The 27987-nt window shown below is 46.0% G+C and overlaps 1 protein-coding gene across 7 annotated transcripts in view; it reads right to left on the bottom strand.

The window, feature by feature from the left end:
• Positions 1 to 27987, bottom strand: part of clasp2 (cytoplasmic linker associated protein 2) — a 102792-nt gene that overhangs the window by 35177 nt on the left and 39628 nt on the right. For 4 of the 7 annotated variants that reach the window (XM_038965760.1, XM_038965763.1, XM_038965759.1 and 1 more), the window contains 16 exons: positions 17062 to 17199; positions 14632 to 14708; positions 14274 to 14512; positions 12222 to 12357; positions 12010 to 12080; positions 11841 to 11900; positions 11657 to 11734; positions 11402 to 11569; positions 11067 to 11107; positions 10191 to 10340; positions 8833 to 8931; positions 5186 to 5350; positions 3599 to 3643; positions 2500 to 2607; positions 2095 to 2157; positions 409 to 515 (listed from right to left, as the gene is read on the bottom strand). In XM_038965760.1, the coding sequence (XP_038821688.1) occupies positions 409 to 515; positions 2095 to 2157; positions 2500 to 2607; positions 3599 to 3643; positions 5186 to 5350; positions 8833 to 8931; positions 10191 to 10340; positions 11067 to 11107; positions 11402 to 11569; positions 11657 to 11734; positions 11841 to 11900; positions 12010 to 12080; positions 12222 to 12357; positions 14274 to 14512; positions 14632 to 14708; positions 17062 to 17199 (1745 nt within the window). The remainder of the gene's footprint in view (positions 1 to 408; positions 516 to 2094; positions 2158 to 2499; positions 2608 to 3598; positions 3644 to 5185; positions 5351 to 8832; positions 8932 to 10190; positions 10341 to 11066; positions 11108 to 11401; positions 11570 to 11656; positions 11735 to 11840; positions 11901 to 12009; positions 12081 to 12221; positions 12358 to 14273; positions 14513 to 14631; positions 14709 to 17061; positions 17200 to 27987) is intronic. The other 3 variants (XM_038965762.1, XM_038965764.1, XM_038965765.1) reach the window with 2 other exon arrangements.

Below are 27987 nucleotides of genomic sequence, written 5' to 3'. Positions count from 1 at the left end.
GATAGAGAGACGGTAAGAGATAGAGAGACGGTAAGAGAGAGAGAGACGGTAAGAGAGAGAGAGACGGTAAGAGAGAGAGAGACGGTAAGAGAGAGAGAGACGGTAAGAGAGAGAGAGACGGTAAGAGAGAGAGAGACGGTAAGAGAGAGAGAGACGGTAAGAGATAGAGAGACGGTAAGAGATAGAGAGACGGTAAGAGATAGAGAGACGGTAAGAGATAGAGAGACAGTAAGAGATAGAGAGACAGTAAGAGATAGAGAGACAGTAAGAGATAGAGAGACAGTAAGAGATAGAGAGACAGTAAGAGATAGAGAGACGGTAAGAGACAGGGAAGGTGAAAGAGGGGGAGAAAGGAGTTGGCATAAATATTCGTTCAGTGTGTGTGTGTAATGTGTGAAATGTGTGTACCAGGGCATCAGCGAGGGCCTCTTCTACATCAGATCCTGTGTTGAGGATTCTCATGGCGCTGACGGATGAGGACAGACGACTGGACTGACTGATGCTGTACCCTGACCCTGGAGAGATAGAGGGATGAGAGAAAGAGAGCCCGAGAGAGACACACATTACAGATGCAGTCAAACACACAAAACTTCAATCCCTTTCACCCTCATCCCATCAGACGACCTCCCTTCCATCAGACCTCCTCCCACCCTCATCCCATCAGACCTCCTCCCACCCTCATCCCATCAGACCTCCACCCATCAGACCGCCTCCCACCAGACCGCCTCCCACCAGACCGCCTCCCACCCTCATCCCATCAGACCTCCTCCCACCCTCATCCCATCAGACCTCCCTTCCTCCCACCCTCATCCCATCAGACCTCCTCATCCCACCAGACCTCCTCCCTTCCTCCCACCCTCCTCCCTTTCTCCCACCAGACCTCATCCCATCAGACACCTCCCTTCCTCCCACCAGACCTCATCCCATCAGACCTCCTCCTCCCTTCCTCCCACCAGACCTCATCCCATCCCTTCCTCCCACCCTCCTCCCACCAGACCTCCTCCCTTCCTACCATTCTTCTCCCACCAGACCTCATCCCATCAGACCTCCCTTCCTCCCACCCTCATCCCATCATACCTCCTCCCACCCTCATCCCATCAGACCTCCTCATCCCACCAGACCTCCTCCCTTCCTCCCACCCTCCTCCCTTTCTCCCACCAGACCTCATCCCATCAGACAACTCCCTTCCTCCCACCCTCCTCCCTTTCTCCCACCAGACCTCATCCCATCAGACAACTCCCTTCCTCCCACCCTCCTCCCACCAGACCTCCTCCCTTCCTCCCACCTCCTCCCTTTCTCCCACCAGACCTCCTCCCTTCCTCATCCCATCAGACCTCCTCCCACCCTCCTCCCATCAGACCTCCTCCCGTCCTCCCACCCTCCTCCCTTTCTCCCACCAGACCTCATCCCATCAGACACCTCCCTTCCTCCTCCCACCAGACCTCATCCCATCAGACCTCCTCCCACCCTCATCCCATCAGACCGCATCCCACCCTCATCCCATCAGACCGCCTCCCTTCCTCCCCCCACCAGACCTCATCCCATCAGACCTCCTCCCACCCTCATCCCATCAGACCGCCTCCCTTCCTCCCACCCTCCTCCCACCAGACCTCATCCCATCAGACCTCCTCCCACCCTCATCCCATCAGACCGCCTCCCTTCCTCCCACTCTCCTAGTATCAGACCTCCTCCCTTCAATACTCCCCCCCAGCTAGATGGCATGGTGAATAAATTACAAAAATATGACCAAATGACCTTTGACCCCCAAGAGCTGTGACCAAAGCATGATGGGAGTAAATAAACAAACATGGAAGACGCCGTGTCCGTGTTGATGGGAGGCGGGACTAAAATCAGGAAATAGATGAGTGAGAGAACAGAGTTACAAATGCATCCTCAAATGGAGATGGAATGGTTGTCATGGCAACTGAACAGGGTGGAGGAAGCATGCGTTTCCGGCGGAAGCTTGAGGTCCAGGAAGAGAACGAAGGAAAAGAATAACGGAGAAAGAAAAGAAGAAAAGATGTAGAGAATGTAAAATAGAAGGAGTCAAGCGGAAGGAGGGAGCAAAAGAGGATAGAGGTACTCATCGTTCACCTGCGGCCCCTAAAGCGTCGGCGGTATGGAGAGCTCCAGTGGAGCGAGAGTAGTGCCGCGACGCTGCAACAATGAACCCCACACACACGCAGAGAACCACACACACAAAACAGCCCCCCCATCGTTAGAACTCACACACAGTGTGAGAGATAGAGACCCAGAACCACACAATATGTCAATGTGTGATTAGTAGCCCTAAGAGTCCACTTCTGCTTCCCTACAGAGTCTGACAGTAGTCCATTTCATGAGTCATGTCAGCTAGCCAGTCCAAACGGCTGGGACAGTGGATATCCATATTGTTGGCTTGTGTCTGTGTTTTACTATGTGGTATCTATGATGTGTGTGTGTGCGCACGCGCGAACTAAGTGCATGTGTAATATCTATGACGTGATGTGTGTTACTCACCCAGGGGTGTAAAGGAGCGTACAGGGCTGGTGTCTCTGCTGCTCTCTCTGCTGGCCTCCCTGCTGCAGCCCTGACTCATACTGGGTCGGGGGATACGACTGCCCCGAGCTACAGTACCATGTTACCAGGGGACGGACGGGGAAGAGGAAAGGAAGAAAGAAAGATAGATAGAAAGCAACAAATAAACAGAGAGGACAAAGGAGAGAGTCATAAGAGTGACACCCTGTAAAGAGAGGACAGAAAAAGAGCACAGATCTACTGGCTCCATGGGTGAGTCTCAATAGTCTACAGTGGTTTAGAAAGGAAGCCACAGTAGACTGTTGAGATACAGCCCTAGAGAGCTCAGGACTGCTGGGCTCAGAAATAACATGTATATAAACAATTTCAGCACTCACTCACTGACGCACGCACGCACACATACACAGGCACACACACATACACAGCAGGACAGAAGGGGGAAATGAGAAGCAGATGAAAGACCAGGGGTGAGGGGGGAGGATCTCTGTTTTCATCCAATAAGCATCAAGCTCATCCTGACTGTTCATTGGCCAGAGCCGGCATCCACACAGCAATCAGAGTTAATCACAAAGAACTGTTATGGGGGAACCAATGACGCTTCATCGATCCTATGACGCTTCATTCATACCTGCGGCCAATTGGTTAGTGGGAAGATACAAATTGTCACCACGATTACCATTGCAACCCATCCCCATGACAACACACAGCCATGCGTTCGGCGGTTAGAGAGGAGGATTCTGGAATTTTGAGGCGGCGAGCGACAGCCTGACGGAAGGCTGAAATGGTTTGAGTGAGAGAAATGGAGGGATGAAGATAGAGGACTGAGAGAGAGAGTGAAATGGAGGGATGAAGATAGAGGACTGAGAGAGAGAGTGAAATGGAGGGATGGAGAGATGAAGATAGAGGACTGAGAGAGAGTGAAATGGAGGGATGAAGATATAGGGAGAGAGAGAGTGAAATGGAGGGATGAAGATATAGGGAGAGAGAGAGTGAAATGGAGGGATGGAGAGAGGAAGAGAAAGAGGGAGAGATTGAGGGATGCGGGTGGAGTTTTCAGAGGGACGAGTCGGACAGTTCTTACCTCCTCTGCTTGCGCCGTTGTAGATGGAACTAATACTGGAGGGAGCTAGAGACCAGAGGAAGGAGAGGAAGGAGAGGAAGGAGAAGGAAAGAGGGAGTAAAATAGAGGAGGTCAGCTTTAAATTAGGTCTCGCTTTCAAAGTTGTTGGAGAAAGGAATGGACTGATATATGACATCACACAACGATGCGGCGGTAAGGGGAACATGTGATTGGTGGAGGCCAAGGGAGATGCAAGCAGACCGTTGTGTGTGAGACCTGTTAATCTCTGGGCCTTAGCCAATCAGACGTGAGCAGGAACAAACAGAAGCAGGCCAATGGAGGAGGGAAATGATTTATCGGTTTAGCAATAACAAGCCAAGCTAAAAACCCATGCATCCTGTCAAATGGAGGGAAAGGAGGAGGCTTGGGGTACTGCTTGGGTTGTGTGTGTGTCATCAAGATGAAACCAGGCAGGTAAGACAAGGGGCTGGGATGGTTCACTATGATGATGATGACTGGATGTGTCATCAAGATAAACCAGGCAGGTAAGACAAGGGGCTGGGATGGTTCACTATGATGATGATGACTGGATGTGTCATCAAGATGAAACCAGGCAGGTAAGACAAGGGGCTGGGATGGTTCACTATGATGATGATGACTGGATGTGTCATCAAGATGAAACCAGGCAGGTAAGACAAGGGGCTGGGATGGTTCACTATGATGATGATGACTGGATGTGTCATCAAGATAAACCAGGCAGGTAAGACAAGGGGCTGGGATGGTTCACTATGATGATGATGACTGGATGTGTCATCAAGATGAAACCAGGCAGGTAAGACAAGGGGCTGGGATGGTTCACTATGATGATGATGACTGGATGTGTCATCAAGATGAAACCAGGCAGGTAAGACAAGGGGCTGGGATGGTTCACTATGATGATGATGACTGGATGTGTCATCAAGATGAAACCAGGCAGGTAAGACAAGGGGCTGGGATGGTTCACTATGATGATGATGACTGGATGTGTCATCAAGATGAAACCAGGCAGGTAAGACAAGGGGCTGGGATGGTTCACTATGATGATGATGACTGGATGTGTCATCAAGATGAAACCAGGCAGGTAAGACAAGGGGCTGGGATGGTTCACTATGATGATGATGACTGGATGTGTCATCAAGATGAAACCAGGCAGGTAAGACAAGGGGCTGGGATGGTTCACTATGATGATGATGACTGGATGTGTCATCAAGATGAAACCAGGCAGGTAAGACAAGGGGCTGGGATGGTTCACTATGATGATGATGACTGGATGTGTCATCAAGATAAACCAGGCAGGTAAGACAAGGGGCTGGGATGGTTCACTATGATGATGATGACTGGATGTGTCATCAAGATGAAACCAGGCAGGTAAGACAAGGGGCTGGGATGGTTCACTATGATGATGATGACTGGATGTGTCATCAAGATGAAACCAGGCAGGTAAGACAAGGGGCTGGGATGGTTCACTATGATGATGATGACTGGATGTGTCATCAAGATGAAACCAGGCAGGTAAGACAAGGGGCTGGGATGGTTCACTATGATGATGATGACTGGATGTGTACTTACCGACAGACAGGCGTGTAGGGGAGGAGTCTCGTGAGCAGCCCTGGCTGCGGGGGATGCGGCTACGTCTCCCTCCGGCCCCAGCTAGGACCCTCTGGGCTCCAGAACCCAGCGTACTCAGAGCGGTACTGGTCAGGACGCGGCCCGGGGAACCACTCCGACTGCCGGCTAGAGAGAGCGGGAGGAAAGAGAGTTAGAGACGTACACACAGACCACACATTTGTCATGTGTGGGACCCTATTGTCTAAGGAATAATAACATCAACAACCCCTAACCCCTTCAGTGTCTGCAGCAGACCTGGGTTGAAGACATATGTCAAACACTTGTTTTGGGACTATTATTCCCATTAGTTCAATAGTAAATCAAGCTCAACTAAAGTCTTTGAAAGTATTTGACTGTATTATTGACCCAGGGCTGGTTAGCAGATCAGAAGGAACTAGATGTGTAGGAACATGGTGAATGGGCTCAATGGAACTGAAGCCATTTTGATTTCAGGGTTAGGGGTTGTTTTCAACCAGATTCAGGGGACCAGCTTTGGCGGCCATCTTGGGACTGTCATCATTTCAGTGGGTCGTTTGCTTATTCCCAAATAATTACATGGAGTACAATATGTTTTTCATTCCAGTCTCCAATCACACGGCCCATAATGCATTGTGCTGAATGTCACAGATCTACACATGCCTTTGTGATCTTTTAACTCAAAAGACAGAGACGTGAAGAAGTGCTGAAAGTGAAATGTGGACAGAGAGGGTCATGTGACATGAGTGAGACAAACACTGTTTATCACACAACGGAAACGTATCACATCAATCTATTTCACCACACATACGCAGAATACAAACTTACATACTACACACAGTCTAGTCTACACACATCACCACGATTGACCTCTAACCGCTAACACCAAGTGAATTGGAGCTAACACTAAGCAAGGGATAGATGGGACTACCCCAGTGTACCTACAACCCCACCTCAGAGTGGTCTGTTCTGTCAGAGCATGCTGGTCACATGGCATTCTACCTCCCATGCATCAGAATCACCAATGCATCTCTCATCTTCCGCGTCTATCCCCTCATCCTCTCTGCTCCCTCCTAACAGGTAGACACAGGCCTCAGCTCAGAGAACAAGTAGTAATAAGGCAGGCAAGGCAGCCATGTGTTAGTTTAAACTACAAGTCCCAGCATGCTTCAGCCAGAGAGGGGGTGGAGCTTTAGGTGACCAGCTTTGTTGAGGGGTGAGGAGGGTGAGAAGAGGTGAGGGGTGAGAGAAGGGGTGATGAGGGTGAAGGTAACAGGTAGTACACGTTAGACTCTTACCACCAATGGGGGTAGCAGACTGAGATCCTGCACCAATGAGAAGGCAGGATTGGAGAGGGGAGCGGGGACAGGAACAGCAAGTTAAACCAGATGAATTATGGGTGTTAGAGCACAAAGCACCATGGGAGTTAGAACAGAGAGTATCATGGGAGCGTTCCGAGGCGAGAGACAGAGCGACAATGACCACGCTTCAAACACGGAAATACATGATTCAATTCAATAGAAATAAATATAGAATAAACTAGGAATGCTGAGACACAAGGAGCCAGCTGTGATGGTTGATGGAAGAACGGTAGAGCACTGCATGATGGGTAGCCGGTGTGTGACGCAGCAGTATCACTGACGAAGCAAAGCAGCTTCACAATGGAGGCAATAAAAACACCTCAAAGTACAAATGCTCTAAAACACAGACTCTCTCACACACACACTGCCAAAACCTGCACTGCCCAACCACAGCTCTCTGTCCCAAAGATATCTCACCAGCTGTATTGTCTCTTGCTCTCAATCTGTAAGTCTATTGACACACCAGTAAGTCAATCTAAGTAACTTAATAAAAAATAAAAAAATAAACATCCTTTAGTTTATTCTAGAGATAGATTTTTTGTATGTGCTGCGTCTCAATCCGCCGTATCCGCCCACGTCTGCTGTGGAAGGTGGCCGAGCTGCAGCGGAGTTTGTCAGACCATGAGACATCTCACAAAAACTTCTGTAGTGTCAGAACGGTTTTGCCTACAATCTAATGGGGAAAGATGAGACCCCTCTGTGGAAAGGGGAGACCCTCACGAACACAAGTGTCACAGCACTCTTCTGAAGGTAACCCATACAAATGAATGGAAGTATGGGGGTCGTTTTTTGGCAGAAAAATGTGTTAAATGTGTTGTTTTTTTCCTTCTATTGATGAATGTGTATTCAATGTGTTACTAAGGGCTATAGCAGTAAAGGCCAAATTCAATATTTTTTAAAATAATTTTTAAAATAAACAATACCCCCCAACGGCTTTGACTTTGAGGTTAACCTCTCGTTCCTTGAATCTGTTCTGTTTTTTTCTGTCAGGTTGAGCCTTAGAGAGATCCCATTTTTCACATTAAAACCATCATGATGGTTTGGGAGCCTCATCGTCACTACAGTTTATGTAATAACAAAGGAGGTCAAACCAGTCAACACACTCTTGCTTTGAGAGTGCTGCACCAACTTGATTTGCTGAGTTGGCTCCTGTTTCTGTCATGTTTTGGTATTTTTTAATAACTATTGGCAGAACTGGACTTTTCACACCAACCAACACACACACTCTCAGTGATGAGACAACAGAGCATGCAGAGAACACATACTTTCAAACACACACACACTCTCAGTGATGAGACAACAGAGCATGCAGAGAACACATACTTTCAAACACACACACACTCTCTCAACAAACAACGGTGACCTATGAGAGCAACATAATGGGTCCATCTACCCCACTGCAACACACACACAGAATACCTGGCGTGCAATCTGATTCGTCGGAACCTAAGAGGTATAAAAAACATTTGCAGGAGCTTATTGTCTCTGTGAGGGATACCAGCAGTGACTATAGAAAGAGAGTGTGTATAACTCATATTCTCTGTGAGGGATACCAGCAGTGACTATAGAAAGAGAGTGTGTATAACTCATATTATCTGTGAGGGATACCAGCAGTGACTATAGAAAGAGAGTGTGTAACTCATGTTATATTCTCTGTGAGGGATACCAGCAGTGACTATAGAAAGAGAGTGTGTATAACTCATATTATCTGTGAGGGATACCAGCAGTGACTATAGAAAGAGAGTGTGTATAACTCATATTCTCTGTGAGGGATACCAGCAGTGACTATAGAAAGAGAGTGTGTATAACTCATGTTATATTCTCTGTGAGGGATACCAGCAGTGACTATAGAAAGAGAGTGTGTATAACTCATATTCTCTGTGAGGGATACCAGCAGTGACTATAGAAAGAGAGTGTGTATAACTCATATTCTCTGTGAGGGATACCAGCAGTGACTATAGAAAGAGAGTGTGTATAACTCATATTCTCTGTGAGAGGGATACCAGCAGTGACTATAGAAAGAGAGTGTGTATAACTCATTGTTATATTCTCTGTGAGGGATACCAGCAGTGACTATAGAAAGAGAGTGTGTATAACTCATTGTTATATTCTCTGTGAGGGATACCAGCAGTGACTATAGAAAGAGAGTGTGTATAACTCATTTTGCAAAAACACACGCACGCACAAATACACTCAAAGTAATACGGCAGTGGAAGATTGTGGTATTTGAGGTTCAAAAACTGTGTGAACGTGTTGTGCGTTTCTTCTTACGTTGTGACTGGGACACCATCTTGGTGCGGGTGCGTCCCCGGGAGTCCACCTGGCTGATGCTGGTTGCTGTGGTGAGAGGCTGTTTGGTCCTCAGACGACCTGAGGTCAGAGGTCATACTGTTAGATTGGACACTGACTAGACACACACTCACATTTTCTGAATAGAACAGAGCCCTCCACCCTCCACTACTAAGCACTAGTTTAGAGGTAAGAAGCACTACTGCTGAATACTACTCAGTCAAAATACAGGTATATACCTACCTAACTACAGGCTACACAGAAACTAGTCTTACAGTCTAGAACTACAGTACCTACTACTGTCTTACCATTGACTGACCTGGCCCCTAAAATCAGACAGAGAGGGGGGAGGGGTGTGTCATGGGTCAAAGGTCATATAAAGTCATGTAGGGTGTTTAAAGTGAGTGGGTTTTTTGAACGGTCCATTAAATCCCATGTATTATTATTTATTATTATGTAGCTATGTAGACTAAATATGTGACTGTTAATAAACAAAATAACAACATTAAATCAGAAGTTCTTTCCTTATTTCATAAATGGAATTTGAGAATGTGAGTGTGAGAGAACAGACGAACAGCAGAGGGCACCATGGTTACAGACTGGCTGGGGTTACAGAGTTGCTGTCCAGGGCCACCACCCAGAATACACAGGAAGGAGGGATGAATGAGGAAAAAAGGAAAAGAATAGCGTGAGATGTTTTTGAGCGGAGGAGAGTGAAGCAGGAGGAGATGATCTTACCATCCATTTTATCAGAGGCATCATCTTTAGTGGCAGAGGGAGAGAGAGGAAAACAATAACAGTGAAGTGAGAAGGTGAAGAAAAGAAGAGGAGAGAGAAGAGGAGGAGAGTGGAGAGAGAAGAGGAGGAGAGTGGAGAGAGAAGAGGAGGAGAGTGGAGAGAGAAGAGGAGGAGAGTGGAGAGAGAAGAGGAGGAGAGTGTGTGTTAGTAAGAGAACATAGTTCAAACAGAGAATCATGCAGGAACAACAACTAAAACACCTAACAAATACACACTGACAGACCATAGCTACACAAACACACAGACATAACACACAGACAGGCAGCAAGCAGACAGACAGGCTAACAGCCCCTCAGACAGACAAACCTAGGATAGGAGAGAGATGCAGGCAGTGTATTCAGAGATCGAGAGGAGTTCAGCCTAGGTCTTGAAAGCAGCAGGAAACCATTATAACACACAGCACGTTGACTGTGACGGAGTGTGTGTCGGTTATTGAATGATTCATTGATAGACTGACAGACAGCTGACTGATGTAGACAGATGTCTAAACTGTCTGTCTGATTGGTTGGTTCGCTGCCTGGTTCGATTGACAGCTGCCTTACCCAATGACGAGTAGGAGCCGGGGGTCAGTCTCCCTGCCCCCACCTGCCCGATGTGCCGCTGCTTAGCAACCGTTGCTGCATTAACATCCACATCGCTACGGGAACGCTGCAGGGAGCCTGGCGACGCCCCACCCTTATGACCAGCCGGGACTGGGAGGGGGAGGGAGGATATATACAGACACACACACACCACATCACTATACAAACACCACCAAGTACTATACAATCACTTGCCTGGACATAAACACATACATACATACATACATACACACATAACTACACTGAACAAAAATATAAACATGTAAAGTTTTGGTCCCATGTTTCATGAGCTGAAATAAAAAATCCCAGAAATGTTTCATACGCCTCACAAAAAGCTTATTTCTCTCAAATGTTTGCAGAAATTTGTTTACATCCCTGTTAGTGAGCATTTCTCCTTTGCCAAGATAATCCATCCACCTGACAGGTGTGGCATATCAAGAAGCTGATTAAACAGCATGATCATTACACAGGTACACCTTGTGCTGGGGACAATAAAAGGCCACATTAAAATGCTTGGAGTATTTCTGTCTGTAATAAAGCCTTTTTGTGGGGAAAACCTCATTCTGATTGGCCGGGCCTGGCTCCCCAGTGGGTGCACCTCTGCCCGGTCATGTGAAATACAGAGATTAGGGCCTGAAAAATGTAAATTGACTGATTTCCTTATATGAACTGTAGCTCAGTAAAATCGTAGAAATTGTTGCGGTTATATTTTTGTTCAGTATAAATGTATGAATAGACAAACATACACAAATAACGTACACACCACTTGTACAAGATCAGGAATGATATGATCAATACCGGTATTTGTTTGCGTGTGTGTGTGTGTGTGTGTTTCACCTCTACCAGGAGCAGCTGACCATTTAGACGACAGAGGACGACTGGGAGAGGTAGAGAGAGAGAGGTAGAGAGAGAGAGAGAGGTAGAGAGAGAGAGAGAGGTAGAGAGAGAGAGAGAGAGGTAGAGAGAGAGAGAGAGAGAGAGAGGTAGAGAGAGAGAGAGAGAGGTAGAGAGCGAGAGAGAGAGAGAGAGAGGTAGAGCGAGAGAGAGAGAAAGAGAGAGGTAGAGAGAGAGAGAGAGAACAATATTACTTTTTGGGTACTTTTTGGCCCCCCCAAAAAACTATTAGGTTAAACAATGCATGGTTAAAAGGTCAGGGGGGTCAGGGCCATTACTTGAGGCTCTCCTGTGAAGAGGAAGAGGAGCGGTCGCTTTGAGGAAGAGACGCCACGCTCCCGGCATTCCTGAGAGACGACTGGAGGCTCCTCTGATAGGACGGTTCTAACGAGTTGAACAGAGAGTCCGCCTCTCCCGGAAAATGGTTCCTCAGACCCCAGTAGGCCCTGAGTGAGGGAAGGGGAGAGATAGAGAAGGTGTGAGAGAGAAAGTGTGAGTATGTTTATAGGAAAATGTGTGTGTGTGTGTCTTACTTGCGGGCCTCTACTCTGGCCTCTGCGTCGGCATCTGCAATCCCCTTCTTAATGCTCGCTACCATCACTGCTGTATGTCTGCGAGAGAGAGACAGAGAAGGTGAACATGTGTACAACACTCAACCAAGATTCCATTCGCTTTAAAACGGCCCTATATTTGTCTGTCTGTGTGTTGAACTCTCACCTCTCCAGAGTCTGGGTCTGCCACTCCTGCAGCAGCAGGTCCAAGAAGTCAAAACATTTCCTGAGGGAGGAAGAAACATCATCTTCATCATTACTACAATCCTCTTCATGTTCATCTTCATCATTACAATCATCAATGATTCTTTGTGTAACCATATGCATCATGCCACCTTCTGACGGCCACAGACTTGCAGGTGCAGTTACTGGTGATCAGGGGAATGAGTCTGGGGACGTGTGTGTGCTGCAGAGAGAAAGAAATACACAGTCATTTTATTATATGTGTTACCTGTGTGTGTGTGTGTGTGCGCATGCTAGATGTGTGTCTGTGATAAGTCAACGTGTGTGTGTGTGTGCGCGCGCATTAGCTGTGTGTCTAACTCACCCGTATGATGAAGCGTATAGCAGACACCCCTGAAGTGGCCATAACCTTGGCACAGTTAGGGATGAGGTTGAACAGGACAGGAAGAATCCCCTCAGCCCCATGGTCAAACTTATTACCCAACACTGTCGACAGGTGCCTGGAGAGAGGTAGAGGTAGAGAGAGAGGTAGAGAGAGAGAGAGAGAGAGAGAGAGGTAGAGAGGTAGAGAGAGAGAGAGGTAGAGAGAGAGAGAGAGGTAGAGAGAGAGAGAGAGGTAGAGAGGTATAGAGAGAGAGAGAGGTAGAGAGAGAGAGAGGTAGAGAGGTATAGAGAGAGAGGTAGAGAGGTATAGAGAGAGAGGTAGAGAGGTAGAGAGAGGTAGAGAGAGAGAGAGAGGTAGAGAGAGAGAGAGAGGTAGAGAGGTAGAGAGGTAGAGAGAGAGAGAGGTAGAGAGAGAGAGAGAGGTAGAGAGGTATAGAGAGAGAGGTAGAGAGGTATAGAGAGAGAGGTAGAGAGGTAGAGAGAGGTAGAGAGAGAGAGAGAGGTAGAGAGAGAGAGAGAGGTAGAGAGAGAGAGAGAGGTAGAGAGAGAGAGAGAGGTAGAGAGAGAGAGAGAGAGAGAGGTAGAGAGAGAGAGAGGTAGAGAGAGAGAGAGAGGTAGAGAGAGAGAGAGAGGTAGAGAGAGAGAGAGAGGTAGAGAGAGAGAGAGAGGTAGAGAGAGAGAGAGAGGTAGAGAGAGAGAGAGAGGTAGAGAGAGAGAGAGAAGAGAGGTAGAGAGAGAAGAGAGGTAGAGAGAGAGAGGTAGAGAGAGAGAGAGAGAGGTAGAGAGAGAGAGGTAGAGAGAGAGAGAGAGAGGTAGAGAGAGAGAGGTAGAGAGAGAGAGAGAGGTAGAGAGAGAGAGAGAGAGGGAGAGAGGTAGGGGTAGAGGTAGGGGTAGAGGTAGGGGTAGGGGTAGGGGTAGGGGTAGAGGTAGGGGTAGAGGTAGGGGTAGAGGTAGGGGTAGAGGTAGAGAGAGAGGTAGAGGTAGAGAGAGAGGTAGAGGTAGAGAGAGAGGTAGAGGTAGAGAGAGAGGTAGAGGTAGAGAGGTAGAGGTAGAGAGAGAAGTAGACAGGTAGAGGTAGAGGTAGGGGTAGAGGTAGAGAGAGAGGTAGGGGTAGAGGTAGAGGTAGGGGTAGAGTTAGAGAGGGGGTAGAGAGAGAGGTAGAGGTAGAGAGAGAGGTAGAGGTAGAGAGAGAGGTAGAGAGGTAGAGGTAGAGAGGTAGAGGTAGAGAGGTAGAGAGGGGTAGAGAGAGGTAGAGGTAGGGGTAGAGGTAGGGGTAGAGAAAGAGGTAGTGGTAGGGGTAGAGAGAGAGGTAGAGGTAGGGGTAGAGTTAGAGAGGGGGTAGAGGTAGAGTTAGAGAGAGAGAGAGAGAGAGAGAGAGGTAGGGGTAGAGAGAGAGGTAGAGGTAGGGGTAGAGGTAGAGAGAGAGGTAGAGAGAGAGGTAGACAGGTAGAGGTAGAGAGGTAGAGGTAGAGAGGTAGAGGTAGGGGTAGAGGTAGAGGTAGAGTTAGAGAGGGGGTAGAGGTAGAGAGAGAGGTAGAGGTAGAGAGAGGTAGAGGTAGAGGTAGGGGTAGAGGTAGGGGTAGAGGTAGGGGTAGAGGGAGAGGTAGAGGTAGAGGTAGAGGTAGAGAGAGAGGTAGAGGTAGAGGTAGAGAGAGAGGTAGACAGGTAGAGGTAGAGAGGTAGAGGTAGGGGTAGAGGTAGAGAGAGAGGTAGGGGTAGAGGTAGAGAGAGAGGTAGAGGTAGGGGTAGAGGTAGGGGTAGGGGTAGAGGTAGGGATAGAGAGAGGTAGAGGTAGGGGTAGAGGTAGGGGTAGAGGTAGAGGTAGGGGTAGAGGTAGGGGTAGAGGTAGAGAGGAGAAAAAGACAGGAAGTGAGAAAGTGTTACTTCCATTTTCAAATCCAATTTTAGAGAAGAAACATAAAAAGGAGATGTGGAAAAAGTGTGTGTGTGTGTGTGTGTGTGTGTGTGTGTGTGTGTGTGTGTGTGTGTGTGTGTGTGTGTGTGTGTGTGTGTGTGTGTGTGTGGTACTCACGCCACAGTGATGCAGGCCTCTCGTACCACCTGTGATCGGAGGTCTTTAGCTGACAGTTTGAACGCTCCGTCCAACAGCCTCAGGTGTTGGTAGAAACACTCGTGCTCCGTTGCCCCGGCAACAATCAGCGAGCGGATCTTCTTCATTGCGGCAGCTCTCTGGTCCCAGTCATGTTTGTCATCAGAACAGATCTCTCTGATCTTATTCAGGTTATCCTCCAGGTCACGAGACGAGTAGATCTGACAGAGACATGGAGACAGAGAGATAAGTTCACACTAGTGTTATCTACATCGCTTGCAGTCCTGCTACTAATGCGTACTAGCGTGTGTGTTTGTGTGTGTGTGTGTGTGTGTGTTACCTGTACTGTGGGGACGTCAGTGAAGGCTTTGATGAAGTCTTCCTCATCGATGCCCCCAGCTCCATCCTTAGACGCACCTAGAGACAGAGGGGTCAGAGAGGTCAGATAGCATGTGTATCCCAGTCTGAGTGACAGTAAGTTGTCCCCTTATTGATGTCACTTGTTAAATCCACTTCAGTCAGTGTAGATGAAGGGGAGGAGACAGGTTAAAGAAGGGTTTAAAAATCCTTGAGACAATTGTGTATGTGTGCCACTCAGAGGGTGAATGGGCAAGACAAAAGATTTAAGAGCCTTTGAATGGGGTATTGTAGTAGGTGTCAGGCGCACCGGTTTGTGTCAAGAACTGCAACATTCCCTGTGTGTATCAAGAATGGTCCACCACCCAAAGGATGTCCAGACAACTTGACACAACTGTGGGAAGCATTGGAGTCAACATGGGCCTGCATCCCTGTGGAATGCTTTCGACACCTTGTAGAGTCCATGCCCTGACGAATTGAGGCTGTTCTGAGGGCAAAAGGGGGGGTGCAACTCAATATTAGAAAGGGGTTCTTAATGTTTGGTATCTCTCTCTCTCTCTCTCATGAATTAATGCAGTGGAATTCCAAAACCCTGCGGTTAGTTTCCATTTCCAACTGCAGTAGATGGGCAGTTCTGCTACAATACAATCCATTTTCACAGGCTAGCTGCAACGTGGAGATGGCTGTGCTGTGAGCCCAAGCCAGGGTTTGCTAACTCTGAGAACTATGGTACTGGAGGCTTTCTGTTCTCTCAGATTCTTTTCTCTCCGTTTCTTTCTTCTATCTCAGAGTCTTGTCTCTCTGTGTTCTCTCCTCTCTTTTGTTCTATCCTCTCTGTGTGTCTGTGTGAGCAGAGTGCGTGGGTGGAATGTAATATAAATGCTAATTTAGCCACACAGGGAGCTAGCGTAGCATGCTAATATGCTAGCAGCACCAGAAGTTACACTAGCATGTTCCACACATTTCAGAACCCTCACTCACACACGCCGCTTATATCTCCTGATGTCTGATCCATCTGCCTGAATGAACACAGACAGGGTTGCTGATACAGACAGAGAGCGAGAAGACCAGGACAGAGTTGCTGTAGCATCACCCTGAACTGTTACAGACATATACCAGCTAGATCGACCCTGGCCTAGATCGATCCTGGCCTAGATCGACGTGAGAGCACTGCTACCTTCCTCCCTTACAGAGAGAGGAAGAGGAGGAGAGGGGAAAGGGGATCAATAGAGGGAAATAGGCAGAAAAGACAAGTCACCGGTCTGTCAAACTTAGAATGCAGACTAAGATGAGTGAAAACAGAGAGATGGAGTGATCTACAGGGGATATTATCGTCACTATCATAGATGTAATCAAAGGCATAACTAATCATGCCTGAGATATCAAGCCCAGATAGAGCCACAGAGATTTGACTGATGACATATAGAACTTCCTGGTGAAGCAGCAAGAATATAAAGACATAACTTATGGAGCCCAGATAAAAGCAGCAGAGATGAGTGAGGATAGAGGATAAGCTCCTGTGAAGAAGCCAGAGAATCTCCCCTCCGTCAGTCTGTTGGGTTTACTGGTCCAGCCGACCTGCTTAGAAAGCTAGTTCATCTCTCCTCGTCTGCATCCTTGTTTATCTGGCCATTAGTAACTGGGTGGTTTGAGCCCTGAATGCTGATTGGCTGACAGCCGTGGTATATCAGACCGTATACCGCGGGTATGACAAAGCATTTCTTGTTACTGCTCTAATTACGTTGGCAACCAGTTTATAATAGCAATAAGGCACCTCAGGGGTTTGTGGTATATGGCCAATGTACCATGGCCAAGGGCTGTAACCAGGCACTCCGTGTTGCGTCATGCTTAAGAACAGCCCTTAGCCGTGGTATATTGGCCATATACCACACCTCCTCGGGCCTTATTGCTTAATTAGCCAGCCCAACTCAATGGCCTTGTACTTAGTGTCCGCCCTGAGATTGGAAGGTTAGGAGTTCGATGCCCAGCCGATTCATACCAAAGACTGTAAAAATGAGACCCGATGAGTCTCTGCTTGGCACTCAGCATTAAGGAGGTAGCTTGGGGGTAAGATCTTGTGATAGACTAGGGTCCTGTCCAGGGGTTGTACTTGCTATGGAAACAGGACATAGACTCCTGCTCCTATATGAGCTGAGGCTCCTTACCCAGCCCAGGAGCAGGGGATATAATGGGATTCATAACGTTTGGATTTTATACCAGACGTCTCAGCTGTCCCGTTCAAGCCAATGAGACTAATGATATGAAATCAATCGAAGGAACTTTATTTGCAAAGGTCTCTTTTTTTATTCAAGTGTGATTACTCCTGGGTTACATAACGCCCAATGAATTATCAATAGATGCTTCTAAGAGGTGAGCAGGCCAGATTGGTGTTGAATAGGAGCTGGACTCTTACCTCCGATCTTGGGTCCTGTTGCGCTGGGTCTGCGTGCAGTAGAGGACTCTGCCGGCTTCTTGGGGATTTTGGGGACTTTGAAGGCAGCCTGAGCACGATTCCCATCCGTACTGTCCACATCATCCTCAAAACTATGGTCTGAGAGAGAGAGAGATAATCATTCATAATACGTAGTAACATTGTGGTCATACATCATAATACTGTAGTAACATTGTGGTCATACATCATAATACTGTAGTAACATTGTGATCATACATCATAATACTGTAGTAACATTGTGATCATACATCATAATACCGTAGTAACATTGTGGTCATACATCATAATACCGTAGTAACATTGTGGTCATACATCATAATACCGTAGTAACATTGTGGTAATACATCATTATACTGTAGTAACATTGTGGTCATACATCATAATACTGTAGTAACATTGTGGTCATACATCATAATACTGTAGTAACATTGTGGTCATACATCATAATACTGTAGTAACATTGTGGTCATACATCATAATACTGTAGTAACATTGTGGTCATACATCATAATACTGTAGTAACATTGTGGTCATACATCATAATACTGTAGCAACATTGTGGTCATACATCATAATACTGTAGTAGCATTGTGATCATACATCATAATACTGTAGTAGCATTGTGGTCATACATCATAATACTGTAGTAGCATTGTGATCATACATCATAATACTGTAGTAACATTGTGATCATACATCATAATACTGTAGTAACATTGTGGTAATACATCATTATACTGTAGTAACATTGTGGTAATACATCATTATACTGTAGTAACATTGTGGTCATACATCATAATACTGTAGTAACATTGTGGTCATACATCATAATACTGTAGTAACATTGTGGTCATACATCATAATACTGTAGTAACATTGTGGTCATACATCATAATACTGTAGTAACATTGTGGTCATACATCATAATACTGTAGTAACATTGTGGTCATACATCATAATACCGTAGTAACATTGTGGTCATACATCATAATACTGTAGTAACATTGTGGTAATACATCATAATACTGTAGTAACATTGTGGTCATACATCATAATACTGTAGTAACATTGTGGTAATACATCATAATACTGTAGTAACATTGTGGTCATACATCATAATACTGTAGTAACATTGTGGTCATACATCATAATACTGTAGTAACATTGTGATCATACATCATAATACCGTAGTAACATTGTGATCATACATCATAATACTGTAGTAACATTGTGATCATACATCATAATACTGTAGTAACATTGTGGTCATACATCATAATACTGTAGTAACATTGTGATCATACATCATAATACTGTAGTAACATTGTGGTCATACATCATAATACTGTAGTAACATTGTGGTAATACATCATAATACTGTAGTAACATTGTGGTCATACATCATAATACCGTAGTAACATTGTGATCATACATCATAATACTGTAGTAACATTGTGATCATACATCATAATACTGTAGTAACATTGTGGTCATACATCATAATACTGTAGTAACATTGTGGTAATACATCATAATACTGTAGTAACATTGTGGTCATACATCATAATACTGTAGTAACATTGTGGTCATACATCATAATACTGTAGTAACATTGTGGTAATACATCATAATACTGTAGTAACATTGTGGTAATACATCATAATACTGTAGTAACATTGTGGTAATACATCATAATACTGTAGTAACATTGTGGTAATACATCATAATACTGTAGTAACATTGTGGTAATACATCATAATACTGTAGTAACATTGTGGTAATACATCATTATACTGTAGTAACATTGTGGTCATGCATCATAATACTGTAGTAACATTGTGGTAATACATCATAATACTGTAGCAACATTGTGGTCATACATCATAATACTGTAGTAGCATTGTGATCATACATCATAATACTGTAGTAACATTGTGATCATACATCATAATAATGTAGTAACATTGTGATCATACATCATAATACTGTAGTAACATTGTGGTCATACATCATAATACTGTAGTAACATTGTGGTCATACATCATAATACTGTAGTAACATTGTGATCATACATGTCTTTGATGACATTTTATTATTTCACCCTTCTATCATTAAAGTAGTTAGTGAAAGGAGAGGAGAGAGGAGTGGAAAGGAGGAGAGGAGAGAGGAGGAGAAGAGAGAAGGAGGAGATAAGAGGAGGAGAGAAGAGAGGAGGAGAGAAGAGAGGAGGAGAGAAGAGAAGAGAGGAGAGGAGAGAAGAGAGGAGGAGAGGAGAGAGGAGGAAAGGTCTTGGCTGAAGAAAAGAGCAAAGTCAGTGCTGATCAGTGATCAATAGTAATGACAGAAACAGAGGCCACTGGCTGCAGGGAAAGTAGCTAACGCAGGCAATACACTAACACACACTGACCGCCTACACTATAATCACTAACACACACTGACCGCCTACACTATAATCACTAACACACACTGACCGCCTACACTATAATCACTAACACACACTGACCGCCTACACTATAATCACTAACACACACTGACCGCCTACACTATAATCACTAACACACACTGACCGCCCACACTATAATCACTAACACACACTGACCGCCTACACTATAATCACTAACACACACTGACCGCCTACACTATAATCACTAACACACACTGACCGCCTACACTATAATCACTAACACACACTGACCGCCTACACTATAATCACTAACACACTGACCGCCTACACTATAATCACTAACACACACTGACCGCCTACACTATAATCACTAACACACACTGACCGCCTACACTATAATCACTAACACACACTGACCGCCTACACTATAATCACTAACACACACTGACCGCCTACACTATAATCACTAACACACACTGACCGCCTACACTATAATCACTAACACACACTAACCGCCTACACTATAATCACTAACACACACTGACCGCCTACACTATAATCACTAACACACACTGACCGCCTACACTATAATCACTAACACACACTGACCGCCTACACTATAATCACTAACACACACTGACCGCCCACACTATAATCACTAACACACACTGACCGCCCACACTATAATCACTAACACACACTGACCGCCTACACTATAATCACTAACACACACTAACCGCCTACACTATAATCACTAACCGCCTACACTATAATCACTAACACACACTGACCGCCTACACTATAATCACTAACACACACTGACCGCCTACACTATAATCACTAACACACACTGACCGCCTACACTATAATCACTAACACACACTGACCGCCTACACTATAATCACTAACACACACTGACCGCCTACACTATAATCACTAACACACACTGACCGCCTACACTATAATCACTAACACACACTGACCGCCTACACTATAATCACTAACACACACTGACCGCCTACACTATAATCACTAACACACACTGACCGCCTACACTATAATCACTAACACACACTGACCGCCTACACTATAATCACTAACACACACTGACCGCCTACACCATAATCACTAACACACACTGACCGCCTACACAATAATCACTAACACACACTGACCGCCTACACAATAATCACTAACACACACTGACCGCCTACACTATAATCACTAACACACACTGACCGCCTACACTATAATCACTAACACACACTGACCGCCCACACTATAATCACTAACACACACTGACCGCCTACACTATAATCACTAACACACACTGACCGCCTACACTATAATCACTAACACACACTGACCGCCTACACTATAATCACTAACCGCCTACACTATAATCACTAACACACACTGACCGCCTACACTATAATCACTAACACACACTGACCGCCTACACTATAATCACTAACCGCCTACACTATAATCACTAACACACACTGACCGCCCACACTATAATCACTAACACACACTGACCGCCCACACTATAATCACTAACACACACTGACCGCCTACACTATAATCACTAACACACACTGACCGCCTACACTATAATCACTAACACACACTGACCGCCCACACTATAATCACTAACACACACTGACCGCCTACACTATAATCACTAACACACACTGACCGCCTACACTATAATCACTAACACACACTGACCGCCCACACTATAATCACTAACACACACTGACCGCCTACACTATAATCACTAACACACACTGACCGCCTACACTATAATCACTAACACACACTGACCGCCTACACTATAATCACTAACACACACTGACCGCCTACACTATAATCACTAACACACACTGACCGCCCACACTATAATCACTAACACACACTGACCGCCTACACTATAATCACTAACACACACTGACCGCCTACACTATAATCACTAACACACACTGACCGCCTACACTATAATCACTAACACACACTAACCGCCTACACTATAATCACTAACACACACTGACCGCCTACACTATAATCACTAACACACACTGACCGCCTACACTATAATCACTAACACACACTGACCGCCCACACTATAATCACTGACCGCCTACACTATAATCACTAACACACACTAACCGCCTACACTATAATCACTAACACACACTAACCGCCTACACTATAATCACTGACCGCCTACACTATAATCACTAACACACACTAACCGCCTACACTATAATCACTAACACACACTGACCGCCCACACTATAATCACTGACCGCCTACACTATAATCACTAACACACACTGACCGCCCACACTATAATCACTAACCGCCTACACTATAATCACTAACACACACTGACCGCCTACACTATAATCACTAACACACACTGACCGCCTACACTATAATCACTAACACACACTGACCGCCTACACTATAATCACTAACACACACTGACCGCCTACACTATAATCACTAACACACACTGACCGCCTACACTATAATCACTAACACACACTGACCGCCTACACTATAATCACTAACACACACTGACCGCCTACACTATAATCACTAACACACACTGACCGCCTACACTATAATCACTAACACACACTGACCGCCTACACTATAATCACTAACAGAAAACGTTTCTAGCTGATAGACCCTGAGATTATGATGGCATACAACAAATACATTCACACCAAAACACACTGCACACACACCAGCAATCCACAGCATGGGAGATACACCTCCACGTGCCTCAAAGCATCAACCTGTGTATTAATACAGCCCTCTCCAAACACACCTCCAGCCGTGCAGCAGAGATGAAAGCGCTGGCAGAGAAACGCAGACAGTCGCTTTGACAACCACCGCACAGGGCTGAGAAATGCGCCAAAGCCACCACCCTACACCCCAACACACAGACGCACGCAATGTAAAGTAAGACGGACACACACCAACAGACTACATGCAGATTATGCACACACCAACAAACACAACCCACCCAGCCCTTATTCACACAAAGATACACCAGCTAAAACCAGCTCTAATTTATGCTCCTGCAGAAGCAAAAACACACACACACGGTGGGCCCAGCCCTGCACTCACAGTCACAGATGCGTTTGCAGATGAGGCGCCTCATGCCTCCAGGAGGGCGTGGTTTTATGGCGCCCCCCTCTTCTCAGACCCGTACCCCAACACACACACCCCTCAAAACAGGTCTAGATACACACACCTTAACTGCCATCCGAAAAACCCTCCACCCACACCACTGCCTGCATTTTCTCTCTCCTCCCTCTCTCTCATTCGCTCGATCGCTCTTCTCTCCTCCTTCCCTCCGTGGCCAGGCAGCCAATCAGTGCAGAGATGACATCATGGTGTAGCAGCCAGTGAGGAGGAAGGAGAGTGTGTGTGACGCCCCCAGAATATTAATATGGTTTCTCTAGCCTCCCTCACAGCAGCTAAGCTCATTACCATCGACATACACACCCAAACACACACCGCAGCATTGACAGCTTAACGCACACACTTTACAGTGTCTATTCACATATTCTGATACCCATAACACACACACACACACACACACACACACACACACACACACACACACACACACACACACACACACACACACACAGAGAGATAGAGAACAAAGGCTGAGTGGACTATAGTGGCTGTGGAGGTGTAGAGATGGACAGATCAGGGGTGAGAGGAAGGCAGAGGGGAGGAGTGGGGAGGATCACATCCCTCCAGCTGAAACCTGCTCTTTGAGTGTGTGTAGAGAGGCTCCACCCACCCACCCAACCTCAATCGCAATTCCATCTCACGTCGGAGTGTGTTAGGGTGTTGGGATCAGAGGTCAGGGTATTACACCGCTATGACAACTATATTAACCCTTTCCTATAACCCTTTCTTTAAAAAAGTAATTTTGTCTCCAAAATTGTTTGAGTGATGGACTGTGGATGAAATATCCCAGCCAGGAGTCATTGTAAATGCACACAGCTATAGAATTTAGAGTGCTATCCATTTCATTTACATCATAAGTGGTTGCAACCAGTCAACTGGTGTTTAATGAGTCTAGATTGGGAGACAGACTCAAAGTTAATACATCACATTGAGTTTCTTCTTGATGCATTGCAATAGGAAATGGCATAATGTCATTATACTGGGAAAGATGGGTTCATCTGTGGACATCGGAGGGTTGGAGTTAACATCAGAATGAATGGTGGATAGGCCAAATGTGGATGAAAATCCAATTAGGAATGTAGAATTATTTAACTACAGGTACCATAGATGTGAGCGAAATATCTGTTAGAAGAAGTAATGTTGTCCATTTGTTTACTCCAATTAGTGTAGGGATGGAAATGTTTAAATAAACAAAAAAAGTTGGATTAGAAATCATGCAAACAATTACATTGATACAACCGACAATACTAAAGTTGATCTACTCCCAATTTTTTTTGTAAATTCAAATAAATAAATCTGCCTAATGATGCTAATCATTTGCTAAAGACGCTTACAGCGGTGCTTTAACAGTGACACAGCCGCCTTAGGAGGGCGAATCTGTCAAGGACGGAGCAAAGACACGAGAGAGAGCGAGAGAGAGAGCGAGCAAGAGAGCGAGAGAGGGAGCGCGAGAGAGAGAGCGAGCGAGAGAGAGCGAGCGAGAGAGAGAGCGAGAGCGAGAGAGCGAGAGAGAGAGAGAGCGAGAGAGAGAGCGAGATGGGGAAAGGGAGCTTTAGAGTGAAAATGAGGGAAAGCAAGATGGAGAGGACAGAGAAAGATTGGTAGAGAGAGAAAATGGAGGAATAGAGAGAAAGGGAGGGATAGAGTGGAGAGAGAGAGAAGAGCGAGAAAAAGAAAAGAGGGAGGGATCATTCATGGTGAGCAGACTGTTCAGGCTGTTGCCATGACAACCTGGAGAGATGTATCCTCTGGGGAGAAGAGCAGTGAGACAAACCCATCACTAACCAACCCAATAACACAACTGACTGTAGCAGTTTGAGATTATGTAGGCTATTCCATTTTCTTTATGAAAATAAGCTGATCCTGGCCTTTATATTTACAATTTATTCCTGATATTTTAGCTTAATTAATGGTGTTTCTGTTCCACCCAAAAAAGGAAAATCGAGCTCCATTCCGCATTGCTGTGCACCTCCCAAATGTTGTAACAATACGTAGGGCTCCGTAAAGCTCTGTATTGACATGATTGGTTGATGGTAGGTGGGGGCGGGAGGTCCTGTATAAACACAAACTCGACAACTTCCTCCACAACAGGTCTGCTCAACAGCTACGTGAAGCGCAGGAAGTGTGAATGCCCTGACTTCTGCAGAGGGCGTATCACGGGCCAGTGCAGACTTCAGATTGACAATGCTTCTGCAGAGGGCGTATCACGGGCCAGTGCAGACTTCAGATTGACAATGCTTCTGCAGAGGGCGTATCACGGGCCAGTGCAGACTTCAGATTGACAATGCTTCTGCAGAGGGCGTATCACGGGCCAGTGCAGACTTCAGATTGACAATGCTTCTGCAGAGGGCGTATCACGGGCCAGTGCAGACTTCAGATTGACAATGCTTCTGCAGAGGGCGTATCACGGGCCAGTGCAGACTTCAGATTGACAATGCTTCTGCAGAGGGCGTATCACGGGCCAGTGCAGACTTCAGATTGACAATGCTTCTGCAGAGGGCGTATCACGGGCCAGTGCAGACTTCAGATTGACAATGCTTCTGCAGAGGGCGTATCACGGGCCAGTGCAGACTTCAGATTGACAATGCTTCTGCAGAGGGCGTATCACGGGCCAGTGCAGACTTCAGATTGACAATGCTTCTGCAGAGGGCGTATCACGGGCCAGTGCAGACTTCAGATTGACAATGCTTCTGCAGAGGGCGTATCACGGGCCAGTGCAGACTTCAGATTGACAATGCTTCTGCAGAGGGCGTATCACGGGCCAGTGCAGACTTCAGATTGACAATGCAGCACATTTAACAAATGTTGTTTTTGTAGACACAAAGAAACAGAAATTGGGGAATTTTCTCATGTAAGTCAGCTATTCTGAGAGTTTCGGCTGGCTATTGTCCAATTTAATGGCTTGAACCGAGGACCTAACAAACCCGCCACGGTTGTTGCCTCTGCCTGTTGGAGGTGGAGTTCCAGAGGTGTGCCTGGCTGGACTGTGCCTCCATCACCTCGTCCCTCGCCCCCTTCAACGCGTGACTATCCGTCAAAGCAGTCTGGCACTCCCCCAATGTGGCCTTGCTCTGTAAAGACTAAATCTATTTCTAGTCTTTACTGTTTGCTGCACATTATTACATTGTATTCCATTTCCAGTGAGACTGTTCATAGAGTCACTGATGGAAGAAGAAGATGAGCGATCGGCAAAGTCCATCAGGAATCTGCTGGCATCACGGCACAACATCGCTCTAATCACAGTCAGAACACAGTTGAAGAAACTTGAGTGGATTTATTCTATTTTATTCTGTTATAATTTATCTGTGCTTAGTAACCGAGGCTATATGGTTACGCCATCAACTTGTTCATTTAGCATTTAGCAGACATTTAGCAGACATCAGTCTCGTATATTCTGTCAACACAAAGTGTATATTTTACAGTAAGAATATCATGGAATAGAACAGAACATTTCCGTTTCTCTTACAATAAAAAATATTACAGTGTAACAAAAGTTGGTCAATCTGACGTCTGCATTGGCTGTGCAGCATTTACAGTGAAATCTCTGCAGAAGTCAGGGCATTCATACTTCTCGTGCTTCGTGGAGCAGAGCTGTTGTGAAGGAAGCTGTCAAGGAAGTGAGTTTGTTTATACAGGACCTTCCACCCCACCTACCGCCAACCAATCATGTCAATGCAATCATGGTCTCCCGGGTGGCGCAGTGGTCTAGGGCACTGCATCGCAGTGCTAGCTGCGCCACCAGAGTCTCTGGGTTCGCGCCCAGGCTGGGCTGGGTTCGCGCCCAGGCTCTGTCGCAGCCGGCCGCAACCGGGAGGTCCGTGGGGCGACGCACAATTGGCATAGCGTCGTCCGGGTTAGGCCGGTAGGGATATCCTTGTCTCAGTATGTAAAATGTAATAAAATGTATGCACTCTACTGTAAGTCGCTCTGGATAAGAGCGTCTGCTAAATGACTAAAATGTAAATGTAAATGTAATGCGAAGCTATACAGAGCCCTCCGCATTGTTAAAAAATGTGGGATGCGTACAATGATGCGGTACGGAGCTCAATTTGGCGTCTGCATGCCTCTGGAGGCGCCGCAATTGCGTCACACCATCCATACGGAGCCTCCGACCCCTTTTTTAGATCAACCATAAATGGGCTTTTATGATATGGATGTAATAGGCTACAGACCAGTTACAGCTTCTTCAGACAAAGTAGAAACAAAAAAAGATGATATTTTTTCAGGTGTGGTTGTGCATGCGGGACAGAGGAAGAACAATTCTTACACTATTGTTCTTAATTCAATCACCCTCATCTTCATCCTCATCATTCAGTTCATTCAAATTCAATCACCCTCGTCTTCATCCTCATCATTCCGTTCATTCAAATTAAATCGTGAATGATCCAGTTCTATCTGGTTTCTATCGTCCATTCATTGATGTCACTCATTCAGCGAGGAGAGAGACACATTGGTGTAAAGTGTTCGTACCCAGACGCTAAATCCAAAACCCTAATCAGAGGTCTAACTCCCCCTTGCGGTGGTCTGGTGCAATGACCCAGTGACGCAATGCAAGGTACTATACCACAATTTACTTCAATGTGCTGTGGTATAACCTTGAACCTTTAATTGAGGAACCACTGCAGACGTGGCTGTCTATCTATTAGAGCTTTCTCTATCCTCTCTGGGTAGATTGAGTCACGCTACAGTAGCTATGGTGGAATCTCCCTCATGCTTACACCAATCCAATGCTTTTAAAGTGAGGGGATGGGCAGACTTCAGGGAATCAGCTCTGGGCAGAGGGGATTGGGAATAGTGGTTTGGTGTCAATATGTAAACCTTAAAGACATGGTCCGGTACTTTGGCGACTGATAAAGTATAATTTTTAAACCTCTCGCTTTGGGCCGGATATGTCAATGTGTATTTCATACATGCATAATCTATGAGCAGAATTACTATCTTACCTCAATTAGCCATGAAATCCCTAGTTTGAAGCAACTGTTTTTCTTGAAGCTGTGCCACACCATTTTCCCTACATTTCCCCCCCACGTGGGCCAGCCCCCTAGCAATCAGTTCTAGCCAATGAGTTTCCTCTCCTTGCATTTGAGTGACAGGTAGAAGGGCCTGCTCAGCGATATCCAATGAAGTTGCTGGGCGGGCCCAATGGCTCAGTGGACACAGCAGAGAAAGAGAGAGTGAGCAAAGACGTGGCACTACATGGCCAAAAGTATGTTGACACAGCTTCAAATTAGTTGATTCAGCTTTTTCTGCCACACTCGTTGCTG

The sequence above is a fragment of the Salvelinus namaycush genome, chromosome 27, assembly GCF_016432855.1.
Source record: "Salvelinus namaycush isolate Seneca chromosome 27, SaNama_1.0, whole genome shotgun sequence".
NCBI lineage: Eukaryota > Metazoa > Chordata > Actinopteri > Salmoniformes > Salmonidae > Salvelinus > Salvelinus namaycush.
This window is presented reverse-complemented; position numbering and strand designations above follow the sequence as displayed.